This window comes from Polypterus senegalus, chromosome 14, assembly GCF_016835505.1.
Source record: "Polypterus senegalus isolate Bchr_013 chromosome 14, ASM1683550v1, whole genome shotgun sequence".
In the NCBI taxonomy this organism is placed as follows: domain Eukaryota; kingdom Metazoa; phylum Chordata; class Cladistia; order Polypteriformes; family Polypteridae; genus Polypterus; species Polypterus senegalus.
In genome coordinates, this window is record NC_053167.1 from 56550250 (window position 1) to 56567006 (window position 16757).

Consider the following 16757-nt stretch of genomic DNA (forward strand, 5'->3'; position numbering starts at 1 on the left):
TTGCAGATTCAAAAATCAAATCCCAAAAAAAAGAACAGTAGTGTATTCTTCAGCAAACATTAATAGCTCAAAAATTGTATGTATTATATCACTAGGGTGTTGTACCGTGTTAGCTATTATGAATGTAGTGAGAAGTCAAGCAAAATGACACCTTTTAGGCCTTGTTCACACGGGCGTTAAGTTTTTGGATAAACGAACTTGCTCTGAACGTCCTAGACGTTTATGTTGCATTTTGTGGTGGCGATCGATTGACTTCTACACCGGCGTTCGTTTGTCTCTGTTTAACGCCAGCCTGCAGCCCAAATTGTAGTTTGTGTGTTAACCTGTGGAGGCAGTGTCAGGAACTGGATATGAAAGCCCTTGTCGTTTTATTTGAAGTGCCTCCTTTCAATATGGACCATTTTGCTATGTTAAATATTAATCTTCTTGTTTTAAAAATACTCGTAATACGGCGATGTAGGGAGAGAAAAATCGCCGCTACTGGGTTCATCCTCTGACTGCACAACGTCGGGTTAAAGGAAGTTTTTTTGTGCTTTATGAAGAAATGCAAAAATTTCTGCGCAAGTTTTTTTAATTACTGTCGGATGTCGGTTTCCACTTTTGATTGTCTGCTGCAGCTGGTGCATTGCCACATTGCACGCCGATCAACCAATATACGACTTGGTGTTAGCCCCGAAGAGAGACTACTTGTCACTTTGAGGTAAGGAAACAGTAGTCGAGTGTGCGCTTACACCGGTGTTATGCACTGAAATGCCCCACCCAACCTACCATCCAAAGGTCCTCCGAAGCGTAAAATAAACGCGCAGAAAACGAACTAGAAGCGGTTTCCTTGCGTTCGTTGGGTTTTGAACGCCAAGAAAAAGCTGCATGCAACGTTTTTTTGATGCCGTATAAGCGCTGCGGACAAGCGCCGTCACCAAAGCCCGTGTGAACACTCTCATTGACTCCTACGTAGAAAACACTTGGCGCTTGATCCGCGCTCACCGGACGCTACGAACGCAAAAACACTCGATTTTAACGCCCGTGTGAACAAGGCCTTAAAGGCTAACTGAAAAGATCACAATATGCAAGCTTTCAAGGCAACTCAGGCCCCTTCTTCAGGCAAGATGTATTCAACATCTAGATTACATATCACATCAAGATTACATCTTGGTCTTTCACAAATGAAATAATCCTGCAAAATAAATCAATGCAATAGTCCATGAGTTGTACCCAGCAAGTGTATAGTATATGATGAAGTGTAACATTCAGTGACCTCTATAAGCCAAGAGTCATTCTTATGATGGTGTGCAAACTAAGACCATGCATTACTTGCAGACACGATCTTTGCATTTACACAGGCAAACTGAAAGTATTTTCAAGGTCAGGTCAGGTTGGGGAGCATGCACTGATACAGCGCGTTGCTGCACCCAACACATGACAAAACAGCTTATGATCCTGGTTGGCAACCCCCCAGGCAGACATGTGGTCCAGTCATACTCCCCAGAAATGACCATCTATCTGCCACATCCAGGCATTACATGGGTGTCCGCTATGACCTGATCCAGTTGCTTGGGTCCTCAACATTGACCATATGGCCGTAGTGCTATAACAGATGCTGCCTCACACTGCAGGAAATGTGCCTCATTTGGAAGTCTGTGAGCAACCGCTCGTTCAACACAAAGTCAAACCAGCAGTACTCATGGATTCTCCAAAGAGACACAGTACCGAAGGAGTCCAGTCTTCGTCTCAGGTCACTGGATAGCGTCCATGTCTTGCAACCATACAGCCAGATAGGAAGCACCAGACCGCTAAAGAGTTGGATCGTCGTCCTTTTGCAAAGGTATCGGGAGAGCCACACACCCTTTTCCAGTGACCTCATGACCCCAGAATCCCAAGTAAGTAGCAGTATTTGTCCTTGCATCATGCTTTTAAAAAGTAACTGGCAGCTTTTGGATTGATTTAGGAATGAGGGTGTTCTACTTCCAAGTCAAGAAGAAAATAGTTAAGCCCGAATAAGACCACACGCAAAGTGCATACTGCTTCACATATGCTCTTACAGCAAAAAAAAAAAAAAAATATATGCTCCAGTGCCGCACTTAGTGAAGCTTTCCCAAATACTTAAACCATATTAGCATTTATCTTTATACATGTGCAGTTCTATATATGGCTCTTCGACTGTATATGGCTCGTCAATTTTGAATTTTGCAATCCAATGGAAGCACACAGACACATTCGCTGCTAACTACACTAAACCAAGTCCTCCTTGGCATGACTTTCAGGATTTAACTTTTCAAAAATAGTTCTATATTTAAAACACAGAAATCAAACAATGAAGTTTGTCATAGACTTTTAATCATCATCATTCAAGTCTCTTAGCATTGGTACACTAATATCAAAATAAGAATTTCTCATATTTTCACCCAATATTCTGTTCACACAAATCATAGACCAGGAAATTTCTGGCAGTAATACTGGGTCATGAACTGGGAATCTGCCTTATTGAGTTTCCTATGTTTCTTGACTCAATAATTTCCTAAGACAGACTAAATGTGTAAAAGTGGCTAACAACAGCGCTTCTTCTCATCTGTTAGGCCAGTGTCAAAATAAACTACTTCAAGTTGGAGAGTATGCCATACGTTAGAACTACACACACTGTGCCTTGTTGAACTGAGAATGTCACATTACACAACTGGAATGATGGTTTACATGACTCCTTCATGACTTCTCAGCAGAGTTTCAACTTCCAAAGGACTGCAAGCTCACCACATTTTGGAAGACAATTAAGATGTAGCCTATAGTTGCATTATACGCTCTTTGTTTGTCAGCTCTTGCACACAATAGAGCCAGCCCTCATGACTTAAGACAATAAAAACAAACTTACTACATTCTGTTGTGACTAATCACAGAGCGCTATGGCCAAGAACCTGGCGATGTCACAATACATAACTGTCAGTAATGGGCACATGCTACAACCGTCCACAATTCTCTATGATTATGTGAATAAAGGACGTGACCAAAAAATCTCTAGAAAAGCCATGTAGTGGCTGTGACACAGACATTACTGACAGAGTCACTGATCCATTTATTGAAATAACATCTATTAAATCTGAGAGATGTTATCTTGGTGTTCACAGTATGTCAAAGCATTAACAGGTCACCTTTGATTCACATTTGCACTATCTTCATTCCAAGCTGTAAACAGCACTAGTACTGTATTTAGTTTACAGATAATACTAGATAATAAACATTTGCTGAAGAGACTATACTGTATATCGGGGTGGCCAGCTCTGATCCCGAAGAGCCACAGTGGCTACAAGTTTTCATTCTAACCATTTTCTTAATTAGTGACTCGTTTTTGCTACTAATTAACTTTATTTAATTTATTTGCTATTTAAGCCTCGGACACTTTAAATTAGGGCTGGGCATCATTGGTCCTGGAGGGCTGAAGTAGCTTCAGGTTTTTGTTCCAACTCAATTACTTCATAAGAAATCATTCATTGCTGATGAAACACTTATTGCTTACGTGACAAGTTTCTGTTTCATTTTAGTTGCCCCACTTGTTAAGATTTTGACCTCTTAATTGCTTATTTTATTAGTTTTAAACAGCTGTATTTATTGGTTTAACTGCTTGTTATTAGCAATAAGACACAAATGACACAGGAACCAGCAGTTCTGCATCTTGCTTGCTCCATTTCCCTCCACGTGTATCCATCATTCACTATTTGGTTTAATTAAGTACTTAAAAGGAAACTGAAGAGAAAGTGAAGAACTGAAAATTACTCTTCCATTTTAGGCTTCAAATCACTCGGAAGATACATGTATCATTAGAAAGGAAAACACAATTTATGATTTAAAGAATGAACTGACATGGTAGAGTTAATACTCTAATAAAACATAAATTAAATAAGATCTGTTATCAATGAGGATTGTCTTCTAATTAAGTGACTGGGTTGGAACAAAAAACTGCAGCCACTGCAGCTCTTCAGGATCAGAGTTGGCCACTCATGCTACAGTATATATAAAAATCAAACTATCTAGCTGAAAGAAAGATTTAACTGATCATTGACGCTCAAAGCCTGTCAGTAGAAGAAAATTACTACGTGAGACAAAACTACACAGGATGCAACAAGAAACTGAGAGAAACTGATGAATGGAACAAAATTTGTGCTTTACTTGGACATTTGTCATCTGGATATGAAAACCTTTGGGTCAAAAGATTACTTACAGCCAATGAAAAGTAACTCATGCAAGTATTCACTAGCTAGTGCATGAATGATATTGCGAAGTGTTTCATTCCTTGAAGAAGAATTAAAGAAAAATACACCGAAAGAAACGGAAAGAAAATTATGCAGATTTAGTGTTGGGTTTATTCTCTTTTATGTTAATTTAAAATTAGTGTGCTTCAACTACTCCCTCAAATATGAGTCTAAAATCCAGATGGCTTCAATAACAAAAGAAAAATAGGTAAAGGTGTTTGTGCTGGGACACTGCCCAAACACACAAATGTAAAAATCACTACTTTCCTGCAGATGTTATAATATATGAAATGTATACATGATAATTCAGCAATCAAAGAGTAACAAGCAATAAGTTGCAACAGCTACCTACATACTGTAAGTGGGTTGCTTATACTGCTTTCTAAAACTAGACCTTAGCTCTTCTAATGATACAGTAACAAAAATGTAAGTAAAAGTAAGGATTATATGAACAAAAAAAAAAAAAAAATCAGACACCATTTGTGTGTTTGGGGTGGTGTTTGTCTTCTATGCTATGGAAAATCTTTTACATCTTCAGTAAACAGGATGCATTTTTTAAGTCTCATTATTTACAGGCTCTTTTTATTAACTGAGCAGAAGAACTTGATTTATTAATATTAGGACAGCTTTCTAATTCAGAAAACTATGTCACCTACATCTGAAATCCACCAAAGTCAAATTTTACTATACCTGCATCAACAGCGCACGTCCAGGATGTGTTTAGTAAAATCAGCTTTACTAAAACCTTCATTTTTAGCAGGTTAACAGATCATTTAAGAAAACAGCTCTTTTTCTTATCTACTTTTCTTTCCCTTCACTGTAATAAATATGCTCATTCGCTTACCCTTCTCTGTGCTGGACAGCCATCTGTACTAACCCCTACTCTCTCTTCTGTTCTTTTTCCAGTTTTCTGTGGTGGCGACCTGCTCCACCACCATCTAATCAAAGCACCATGATGTCCCTACATTGATGGATTAAAGGCCAGAAGTCCACGTGACCGTCATCATCAAGTCCTTGCATGAAAACCCTGAATACAATGTTAGGTAGAATGACTAGTGGGGGCTGGGCGGTCTCATGGCCTGGAACCCCTGCAGATTTTATTTTTTCTCCAGCCGTCTGGAGTTTTTTTTGTTTTTTCTGTCCTCCCTGGCCATCGGACCTTACTTTTATTCTATGTTAATTAGCGTTCTCTGATTTAAATTCTTACTTTATCTCTTTTCTCTTTCTTCATCATGTAAAGCACTTTGAGCTACATTATTTGTATGAAAATGTGCTATATAAATAAATGTCATTGTTGTTGTTGTTGTTGCTTTGCAGCTTTCCTCCTCCTTGTCCATCCACAAGAATTCTAAAAATTCCAACATCAATTTCCTCAAAACTACAAAGGGGTGGACAGCTAGAGAGACGTATAGGCCTTGTATATAACACTGATCATTACTGGGATCTGCCTTCTCTCAGTCCAGTGACAAACACATGCAAGCACACTGTGAGGTATTAAGTACTGCTCCTTCAATAAATTACAAGTAGCAAAATGCTAATCTGATTTGATCATGTGATGCAAGTATAAATAACAGCATATTCAAATGTTGATTACTTTGGCAAATTTGATGACAAAAAGCTTGGATTACTTGTGTTTCACAATGATGGGAGGTGGTGCTTTTAGGGGAAAGATCAGTTTGAGTTTCAGTTCATATTACTATTACTTACCTGAAGGTGTTAAACTCCTATTCATAATCTGTTCAAGAGGGACTCCACGAATATGAGTAATTGGCAGTATTTCTTCACCCTTGCGAGCAGCTACGGGATTATATTCATGGCCATTGTAGTTAGCATCAAAAAACTTCTTGAACCACTTAGCAAACTTGAAATTTTCATTGAATTTCCCTCTCAGTAGTTCTTCTACTGGAATAGACTAACAATTAAAAAAAAAAAAAAAGTAAAAATCAAGGAGCGCAAAAACAGTAAAATAATAAACAACATCTTAATGGCAGGAAGTAACAGACTGAAAACAAAATATTCAGTGTATTATACAAATTCAAGAAGAATCTGTTCTCTAAACTCATTTATAATTCTGGTATAACCCGTCATACTAATACTCTGACCAGGAGCATAAAATAGAGCAAACACAGATTTGTTGTTAGTAGGTTACATTTCTTTAGTATAACTTCTTATATACCTGCAAATAAACAGCTTCATGGCTAACTGTTACTTGTGATGTCTGTGAGGCCATGTCAGTCTTAGAGTAGTATTTTGTAATTTCTAGTTATTAAAAGTGAAAAGTTAAGCAAAATGACACCTTTCACTGGCTAACTAAAAAGATTACAATATGCAAGCTTTCAAAGGCAACTCAGGCCCCTTCTTCAGGCAAGTTGTAATGATTTGAATAACGATTACATCTGGCCTGAGGAAGGGGCCTGAGTTGCCTTTGAAAGCTTGCATATTGTAATCTTTTTAGTTAGCCAGTGAAAGGTGCCATTTTGCTTGACTTTTCACTACATTCAAAATGGCTAATATGGTACAACACCCTAATGCTATAGTTATTAAAAGCAAATAGGCTAAAAGTCACTCAATATTCGCATTAAAGAAACCAAACTACACTTACCCTTGTTACACCCATTTTCACAAAGCTTTCGTTTAAGAGATTGAAATTGTTGATAAAGTCATTCTCCTCAAGAGCTTGAAAATTTACTTTCTTCAGAGAGAGAGAACCAGGGTAAATATAATCCATTAATTGACAGAAAGCTGCACCTGAAAAGAATTAATTTCCACAAGTTTTCTTAGCAAAGGTGACAAACCTATAGTTAGACAAATATACTGTAAAATCATTTAATAGGATTACTATGCAATTATTTAATAATAAGGTTCACCGGCGAAAGCGCGATAGACATATGAGTGCCGACAAAACCGCGACGGACAAATGAGCGCCGACAAACTCGCTAACTGGTTTTCGACAAATGCGCGCCGACAAAATCGCGAGAGAAGCCAAGAGAGTGGGACACGTATGTGCGCATTATGTACACATTATGTGCTAGGTTATAAGTGTTATAACTGCTGATGGCATGCCGCGAACAAATAACTCAGTCGAGGGTTGGCATAACGCGTCGTATACAAAGCGGAATTACCAGCAGTCAGGCAGCCAGCCAGTCTAAATGCGCTCAACTATCAAGACGTCTTGCTGCAATTCTTCCTGCATATGCAGGGCATTTTTAATGAAACTTTCGAGATTTTGACTGCGCGATTTTGACGCCGCGTTTTAATGGGCACTATCTTGTCGGCGCTCATATGTCTATCGCGCAAATGTTGGGTCACTAATAATAATGCAGTGCACATGTCAATGCACACTGAGATTATTTACCAATAGTTTTGTTTGTGCAAGTAAATTATACCCGGTCTGCACACGGAAGGCACTTTTTCATGTATCAAACAATTTTTAAAAGGTACTTCTTCAGCCCTGTACACAAACAGTTTTCAATGTCACTGGGTATTAGAAGTTTCAGTAACAAATTTTGCAGAGTTAACAGGATTGTGTGATATAAACAAAATGAACACTGTCAACTGAGAAAAACATTTACACAACAAATACCTGCTGTGTGCAGCATTCCCTAAAAAAGACAGTCATGCTGCATATGTAGGAAAATAATTTGTGGCTTTCCTTTTCCATCACTACTTGTTAAAATCTCTTGAATTTATAATTATTCATAAAATGACGTAGTTTCCTCTAACAATTTGGTAGGCCAAAAACTAAAAACCATCAGTTATACGAGGTGTGGCAGAAAAGTAATGAGACTGATTTTTTATTTACCAAAGTTTTTATTTTTTTCAAACATCAATGTTATACCCTTCAAAGTAGTTCCCTTGGGCAGCTACACACCGATGGAGACGTTGTTCCCACTGTTGGTAGCAGCGCTGGAAGTCTTCAACCGGTATGGTCTTCAGCATGTCCGTTACACTCTTTTGGATGTTTTCTAAAGTCCGAAATGACGTCCTTTGAGGACATTTTTCAGTTTAGGAAAAAGGAAAAAGTCACACGGACTGAGGTCAGGTGAATAAGGGGACTGGGGAACCACAGGAATGCCTTTTGAGGTCAAAAATTCTATTATGGAGAGGGCAGTTTTTCGGCACCATTTTGGCACAGACCTTTCGCATGTGCAAATGTTCAGTCAAAATTTGATGAACGGTAAATCTGTTCAAATTTAATTGTTCACTCAACATTCTTAATGTTAAACGACGGTCTGATCTCACAAGAGTGTTCACACATTCGATGTTTTCATTGGTTTTCGAAGTTGAAGTCCTCCTGAGCGGTGTTCATCTTCAACGTGTTTTCTGCCTTCCAAAAATGATTTGTGCCAGCGAAAAGCTTGAGCTAGGGATGAAGAATGTTCCCCGTAGGCCTGTTTTAACTTTTCAAACGTCACACTTGCCGTTTAATGGCACAACGTTGCTCCAAATTCCGCTGTTCCTTTTGCGTGGCGCACAACCAAAAACACAACTTCGCTAATAGCAGTCACAAAAATCACGTAGTTAACGGAAGGAGTTGAAACCCGCACTGAGCTATGGGAGGGTACTGATACACGTGCTCTATCAAGGACAACAGCGCAGCGTTGCCAGATCGCTTGCAGTGTTGCCAGTCTCATTACTTTTCTGCCACACCTCGTATATCGATCGCACTTCTGTACTAGACAGTTAATGTATTTTAAAAGGCTAACAAAGATATTACTCAGTTGGTTTTTAAGAGGGTTTACTTGTCTTTTATCAAATGACATCAGACAAGACTAAACACACTACAAGTGACATCTTAAAATGTATCAATCTCTGCACTTTCAGTTGAGGTTTTGCAGGGCAGCAGTGGGCAAAAGATGACAGCCAACTTTGTACGGGGCACTAACCCAAGGCGGGCAATCAGATAATAAGTTTAAAATTACTTCCAGTAGCAAAAATGTAAAACTCTACATTTTAGCAGGCAAGACATGTTCTTCATTAGTGTCGCTGCTGTCGAAACTATGTGTTTAAATCTGTTTTGTGGAACCACTGAACTGCAGTAGTTATCTCTGCGGCTACAGAGCTTAAATATACTGGGTTCAAATTGCTCTCGATATGGTGTTTCCGCCATCTTCTGTGGGGGTACTCCACTTGTTAAATCCGCTGTCTCCACAGACGTAGCACAGGAAAGAGGTAACATGTTGATTAGCACATTCAAACAGGAATTTTGAAAATAATGACCCTAAAAACCTATAAATTGACCCTAATGTGAATGTCATTATAGGTTTGAGAAAACCTTTAAACCTCCTTCATTCTACTGAAAAAAAAAAGTGTGCTGGTTGACACAGTGGCCTGGCACCACTCAATATTTTTGCCAAGTGACAAACTGCATGAACAAGTTGTGAAGAATGCAGCTGCATCGAATGGAATGTCAAACTTCAGATGTATCCCCAACAAAACACCAAAGAAGTGCCATTAAAAAAAAAAAAAACTAAATAACCATAAAATATGAAAAATAAAATGTCAAGTAACAACTGCAAACATATTCACTGAAAACGATTTCAAATATATTCGTTACCTGAGCTGAGCTGCTGAATCATTGTGAATTCTGTGTTCAGTGTTTCGTTAAACCACACCAGCAACTCGGCATGACTGCATGGGGCATTTGATGACAAACGCACATTTACAGCCATGTTCTATATCCTGCAAGAAAAAAAAGAAATATTTAAACCAAATTCACAACACTCAAAGGTGCATTATTTTGCTGGTGAAAACGTTTGCTTATGACTTCTAAGCATTTTTAAAAGTGCATTTCTAAAATTTCCAATGATTATGTAACACCAGACAGCCATGTTGGCCTGCTGCAAAATTTACAATGATGTCTGAATCAGGGAGGCTACTGAAATGCCACCAAGAGACAGCAGTTTTGCATTTCAACTTTCACGTGATGTGTTCACCCGAGAGATGTTACTTCAGATGAGTAGACTTGTTCAAAGAACTGCCACTACTCTGAGGTATCTGCACACACTAAACAATGCTAACTCAATCATCGTGTAATCTGATGTCATTTTTCCTAGAGTTTACATGGAAGGCATCGCACTCCCAAACATAAGATTTACTCCATTATGAATCTTCATCCATTGCCAACTCAAGCACAAAGTTTAAGAAAATAAATGCTGTATATTTTTAAAAATGAAAACTTCTAATTCTATTTTGCCAGCATCGTTATTTTTACACCCCACTTCCACACTTCAGTATCATGACAAACTCTTGCTGAAACACATGTATAAAAGAGTGACACTTATCAGAGTTTTACCATAATACTATCACGATCAATACAAAAATGAATAGCACCTCACACAGAAGCATATATATTAACTAGAAATATTTTCTTTTAAAGAAATCTGATGTTATATAAAAAATGTGTCACAAAAAAGGTAGCTAAAGTTTTTTGGCTTCTTTTCGAAGAATAATGTGATATATTGGGCTATTTTAACCCCTCTCCTCCACTCTTACAAACATGCTTCTCGTCTGTCCCCAAACCCCATATTTTTGGTGGCATTGAACTGTCGAATCTCAGAGGGGGACAAACACTGCTTTTCAGTGTGTTAATAGATCTGCGGGTATCGGGCTGGTATCTTGGGAGTTTTGAGTGGTCTTTGAGCTGCAGTCCTGGCTACCCTCTCGTGCAGATCTCTAAGACTGAAGTTTGTCAAAGACTACCTAAAATAACCAACTGCATGATTACCACTGGCATTTTAAAATATTAAACATGTACTGATATTTTGTTGTTGCCCATTCAATTTGACATTACAGTACAATTAAAAGGGCATTTTGTCACACTGAACTTTACAAAAAGGCTATACTGCCATCCGGATATCCCTAGCTCTATACAATACACTTCATTCCACTGCAATAGTCTCAAACTCCAATGAATTCACAGCCAAAGTAAAACACACACATGTGAAAAGAAAAAAAAGAAACAAACTTCATTTCACTGAAACTTCTGTTCTGAAGCCAAAGAGAAAACACAAGGCTACATTATTAAGAGTGAAATTACACATTATAGGTGTTATGACACAATGATGCACTGAGCAACACACACACACACACACTTCAAAATTAAACTTAAAACAAAAAAAGACGAATGCGTATACAAGGGCGGGTAAAAGTAGGTTTGCAGTTGTTTGTCTGGAAAAAGACATGCAGGTTATGACATTTACAATAGCTTTATTAACTCAAAGACACAATGGCACACTTTGGGACAGAGTACAAAGACAAATAATACAATAATGAATAAATTACAAAAATAAACTTTTTGCTTCCCGGACTCACAACTGTAAACCTAGTTTCACCCACCTTTATATATAATGCAACATTCTTAAAGACATTAGGATATTAATCAAAAAATATCTGATGTATGGCAGACTTTTCACAGTACATGAGTAAAGATGTATTGCTGCACCACGACAGTTCTATGCTAGCAGCCATGCAACACGCACTTCAGAAGAGGTCATCCACCTGAAGCTAAATATGTTCAGGCCCAGTCACTACTTGGATGGAAGAGCTTGGGTTGCTGCTGGAGGAGGTGTTGGTGAGGCCAGCAGGGTGCACTTACCCTGAAGTCTGAAGGTGGATCCCAATGTCCCAGAGCACTGATGGGGACACTCTGCAATAAAAATGTCGCCACCCTTCAGGTGACATGTAAAATGGAGGACCTGGTCCTCTGTGGTCTTAAAAGATCCCTGGGAATCCTTCATAAAGAGCAGTGGGTGCCCTGATGTCCTGGTCATTCTGCCCCCCCAATCACCCCCATTTCTAACTGTCTCTCGCCGCCTAATGGCTCATGTATCATGAGCGGATCGGCTGCTGTCGCATTATCCAGGTGGATGCTACACGAGTGCTGGCTGAAGTAGCTCCCCATTCACTATGAGTAACAGGAAAAGCAGGGTACAAACTTAAAAGAACTATCATGATTATTATTACATATGAACCAGCAATTACATGCTTTGAGCAGAAGCAACTGAAGATCAATTAATGTAGACTAAGGATGCTACCTTCAGATATCTAACGTGACCACAGTTGCACAAAGTCAAATACAAAAAAAAAGTTAATTCTTAAACAAGGGAAAAGGGAGAGCGTGCTTCCCCCAAAACTCAAACTTGAAACATTTCACTGTGCAACACTTGTGTTTCATTTAATAATTTCTAAGCAACAAATTGAAAAATGCGTTAAATAACTATGCAAATTTGCACGTGGCAGCTTGTTTTCAAACAACAGACCATCATCTATAAAAATGATTAATGTGACGATATCATCATTTCCTGAAAACTGCTACAAGACAATTTTGCTTTATGAGAGAAAAACCAAAAAACAAATTTTCTGGTACATTTCCACCTGGAATGTCATATAAAAGGCAGGGGCAAAAGTGGGATTACAGATGTGAGTACACAAAACAGAATTTATTAAATTAATCCCTACAGATTTTATTTTTTCTCCAGCCGTCTGGAGTTTTTTTGTTTTTTTCTGTCCCCCCTGGCCATTGAACCTTACTCTTATTCGATGTTAATGTTGATTTATTTTGTTTTATAATTGTGTCTTTCATTTTTCTATTCTTTAATATGTAAAGCACTTTGAGCTACTGTTTGTATGAAAATGTGCTATATAAATAAATGTTGTTGTTGTTGTTGTTGTTGTAGTATTTATTTATATTATCTGTCTTTGTATTCACTTTGTGCCAAAGCGTATTTGAGTCTAGCAAGTACACTACAAGAATGTGTAAATAATGAAGGCCAGCAAATTGAGCACTTACAAGACTGTACCTAAGTGCACTGTGCCATTCTTTCTAGTTAATGAAGCTACTGACATAATCATAACCTGCATGTCTTTCCATACAAACAACTGTAAAGTTACCATAGCCTACCCCCTGTATATTACAAATGATGTACCTTTGGCTTCCCATTACAGGCGGATAATTAATACTGGGCACTTTCTAATAATTCTTATGTCTCAGATAACCTTCATAGTTAATATTATCTAAAGATGATGACGCTAAAATGAAGCAGCTGCTCACAATTGACATATAAAAACTGCCCTATTAATGTGCTGTAAGCCACTTGTATGGGGAAACACTGCATGCCAGAAAGTTCAGGGAGACTGTATTTGAGAAACATTGATAAAACAAAACTCCTGAAAACAACATATCAGAATGTCAAGATCGACAACTGAAATCCTGTGTAGTGGCACAGATCATATATTGGGCCACTAGGCAGCCACCAATCACCAATTTCAATCCAAAAGAGCATTACCTAAGTGCCAAGTGTAAAGCGACTGGAGACACATTTGGGATGAGGAAGGTCACAATCCTCTGTTTGGTTTACAGAACGTGCGCAGCCATTCAAGAGAGAACGATGGACAGGTAAGTTACCAAGTACTGCAGAAGTAAACAAGACTGCATACTATGGCTTTGGGACACCTTGAGACACGAATTTCCCCTTGGGATTAATAAAGTATCTATCTATCTATCCATCTACAATGGAATGTATTTACCTAGTCTTGCCCGAACTGAAGTTTACTGTAATTATATTAACCATAAAGGACTGCCAACAATAATTCTTCAGACACTCGCTAAAGGTAAGCGTTTAATCCTGGCCATTTGTGTTGGCCCACCTGGACGTGCACATGATGCAGCTATATTCAACGCGTCAAGCTTACACACAGTATGTGGACCCCTAAATATAATGAACACCTACATAGGCTAGACATACACACCCGTCTATTTTTAAACAAAATTGTGTGTTTTTAGAGAATGCCCAAGAAGAAATGTTTTAAGTGACGGCAGGTATTATGAATTTCCACAGGCTGTAGGTTTTGTTATAGCTGAGGCACATGATGAAACTCCGGTCACATGACACCCAGTGTATGAATAAATGCATCGTCTTTCCTGTTAAAATCATTTCCACTACAGCTTTTCAAAACATGTCCAACAACATATCTGCTACAGCAGAACAGAAAAAACGTTTCAGGCAACACTTCTAAAATAACATAAAAATGACTGCTTCCATCACCTATATTGATGAACATTTCAAAGCGATAAAACATTTTTATATAACAAAGCTGAGTACTGACTTTCCTGACTTAACCTGGAAAATTTTAAGCAAACCAGCAAAGAACTGGCACAGAGTCCTAAGTGCACATATGCAAAGCTGATATAGATAGACATGAAGAGTAGAAGTTACATGGGTAATGAAAAATTCTTGAACATATCATAGACAAGATTGATTGCTTTTGGAATATTTGGATTTCCTAGCAGCTTTGTACACAACCAAAGTGCCACACAATCTTACTAATTAAAGAAGCTGCCTCACAGTTATGGAGGACGGGGTCAGTAGATGCCTTAGTGAAGAATGTGTTCTATTGTGTCTGCATGGGTCATAATGTTGCTAAATACTATTTTTTCTTTAACCACACTCAAACGATGACTGTGTTAAGGTCATCGGCACCATCGATTAGCTCAGCATGAACTCGTCCGAGTAAATGAACGTATGTAGTTACAATAAATTGGCTCCTGTCCTGGGCAGATTTCTTTCTTCTACCCTTAAATGCAAGAATAGCTTATGCCTTCCTAATGACTTACAAGTGGATGAAGAACTGACATCAGATGATGATTTTATTAATGCACATAAAAGAGATATGATGCACAGCAATATCAGAAATCTATTTAACAAGCCAACTTAGTGGCTGGCCGTTTTATTATTCAAATCGCTAAACAAAAAAACGCCCTGTTGGTATGGTTTTCTGTACGCAATCAAACAAAACGCTCCACATTTATAACTAGAAAAAGTGAAGCAATGCACATATTTATATTAAACAGGGACCGCATTTCTTTGCCGACAAAATTAGCAAGCTACATTCAGTGGAACGATCGCTAGCTTCCTCGATTCAGAGGCACTTTATGTTTAAATACAACTCAATTCTACACTAAAAAACCAAGGGGATTAAAAAACTTCATTATTTTCGATTGGCGATTTATTTTGACAATAAGTAAAAACTGAATATTAATGTTATATAAACCTGTCTAGTAGGTACTGCTGAATGCACGAGGACTACTTAAGAAGGGGTAAAAGGGGCTGAAAGAAAAAAAGTGAAGCACATACGTTTTTGTAATTTCCTTATGCAACAGTGTCTTCAATCTGAAACACCTCTGGCCAAGGGCGGACAAATAAACTCGGAGACCGGCAGAATGCAATCCTGCAATTTACTTCAATTCTCCGTTACCTTCTAAAGCGTGTTTACATGCAATCAGGTGACATATCTCTACCTCCAGGGTCACATTTTTCAGTAACCGAATAAAAACACAATAAATGTTTTAATTCCACATATTTAATTTTATACACATCAGCCCCAACATCATTCAATGCAAAACAGCAGCTCAGTCTGGACGGGACACACTTTCTCCCTATTTACCCCAAGTATACACACCCACAGAGCAATTTAAATGATACAAACAAACCACGCGATACTGCAATCAAATCAATGAAAGAACAAAATCAGAAAACAAAATTGTACATTATTGTAATGAAGTACACCATGACTCCGATCGCGAGTGATTTGTATACATTTTGTAAGCACTGAGATAGATCTTAGAGGTAAAGTTCACACGTTAATTTAAAAACGTGCACGTGTCCCGATGATTAAATACGCTATTTTCCCTTCTTCATCATGCATTTATTAATACATTATACATGCACACTGTATAAAAATGCACTTTACCGCTATCACTAAAATGATCAAATAATTTACTTTTGTTCCAACAAAGATTATTCAGAACGATCAAAACGCACGGAAACAGATAACACGCCACGTTTCTTTTTGTTTAACAATGCCATTCAATTTTTTTGTTATGTATACATTAATGAAAGTGCAAAAATACAGCAAATACGTTTTCTTAACACCGTGCATGTTAACTTACTAAAAGCAAAGTATTTTAGCATGTATAAAAATAACTATATATTATTTTCATACGATCTAAGAAACATACCTGATTATCCTGCACTCCAAAGTTGTCTCTCCGTTTGCGCGCTTGCCTGAAAGTATTGACGTCACTCCTTTTTATAATGGGGGGTCTCCAATTAACCATTACTTCGCCAAACGTCCTGGATCGAAACGTATCACGGAGGATCGTTGCACCATTATTGTCGCCGCCCAACTAAGGGTTAATGGAGCTCCAGTTTGTTGATGTGTCTGGTCTACACTGTATAAGATACTTTTCTATAAAAGACAAACAATGCTTATATGTTCTTTTATTTTAGATTACTGACATTGCAATATTTCACGGAAAAAAGGTAAATCCGATTACTGTATGGCCAAATTCTGCGACGGGGTGGAGGAAAAAGAATCAACCCTTGCCTGTTCATCCAATCAAGAAAGGCCATGGGGGAGGAGGGTAGAGATTCGGCGGGAAAATAGCCTTCTTCGCTCTGATTGGAGATTTTTCCTAAGGGCGGTACAGTGCTTTAGCATACTTTAAATGGATACAAT

The 16757-nt window shown here is 38.2% G+C and overlaps 1 protein-coding gene across 1 annotated transcript in view; it reads right to left on the reverse strand.

The window, feature by feature from the left end:
* The window catches only part of LOC120514919 (DNA (cytosine-5)-methyltransferase 3A-like), a 76614-nt gene extending 60063 nt beyond the window's left edge, over positions 1 to 16551 (reverse strand). The window contains exons 1-4 of the mRNA XM_039735561.1: positions 16258 to 16551; positions 9796 to 9920; positions 6841 to 6986; positions 5946 to 6150 (exon numbers count right to left, since the gene is read on the reverse strand). Coding sequence (XP_039591495.1) covers positions 5946 to 6150; positions 6841 to 6986; positions 9796 to 9910 — 466 coding nt within the window. The 5' untranslated portion in view covers positions 9911 to 9920; positions 16258 to 16551. The remainder of the gene's footprint in view (positions 1 to 5945; positions 6151 to 6840; positions 6987 to 9795; positions 9921 to 16257) is intronic.
* Between the last annotated feature and the right edge of the window lie 206 nt (positions 16552 to 16757).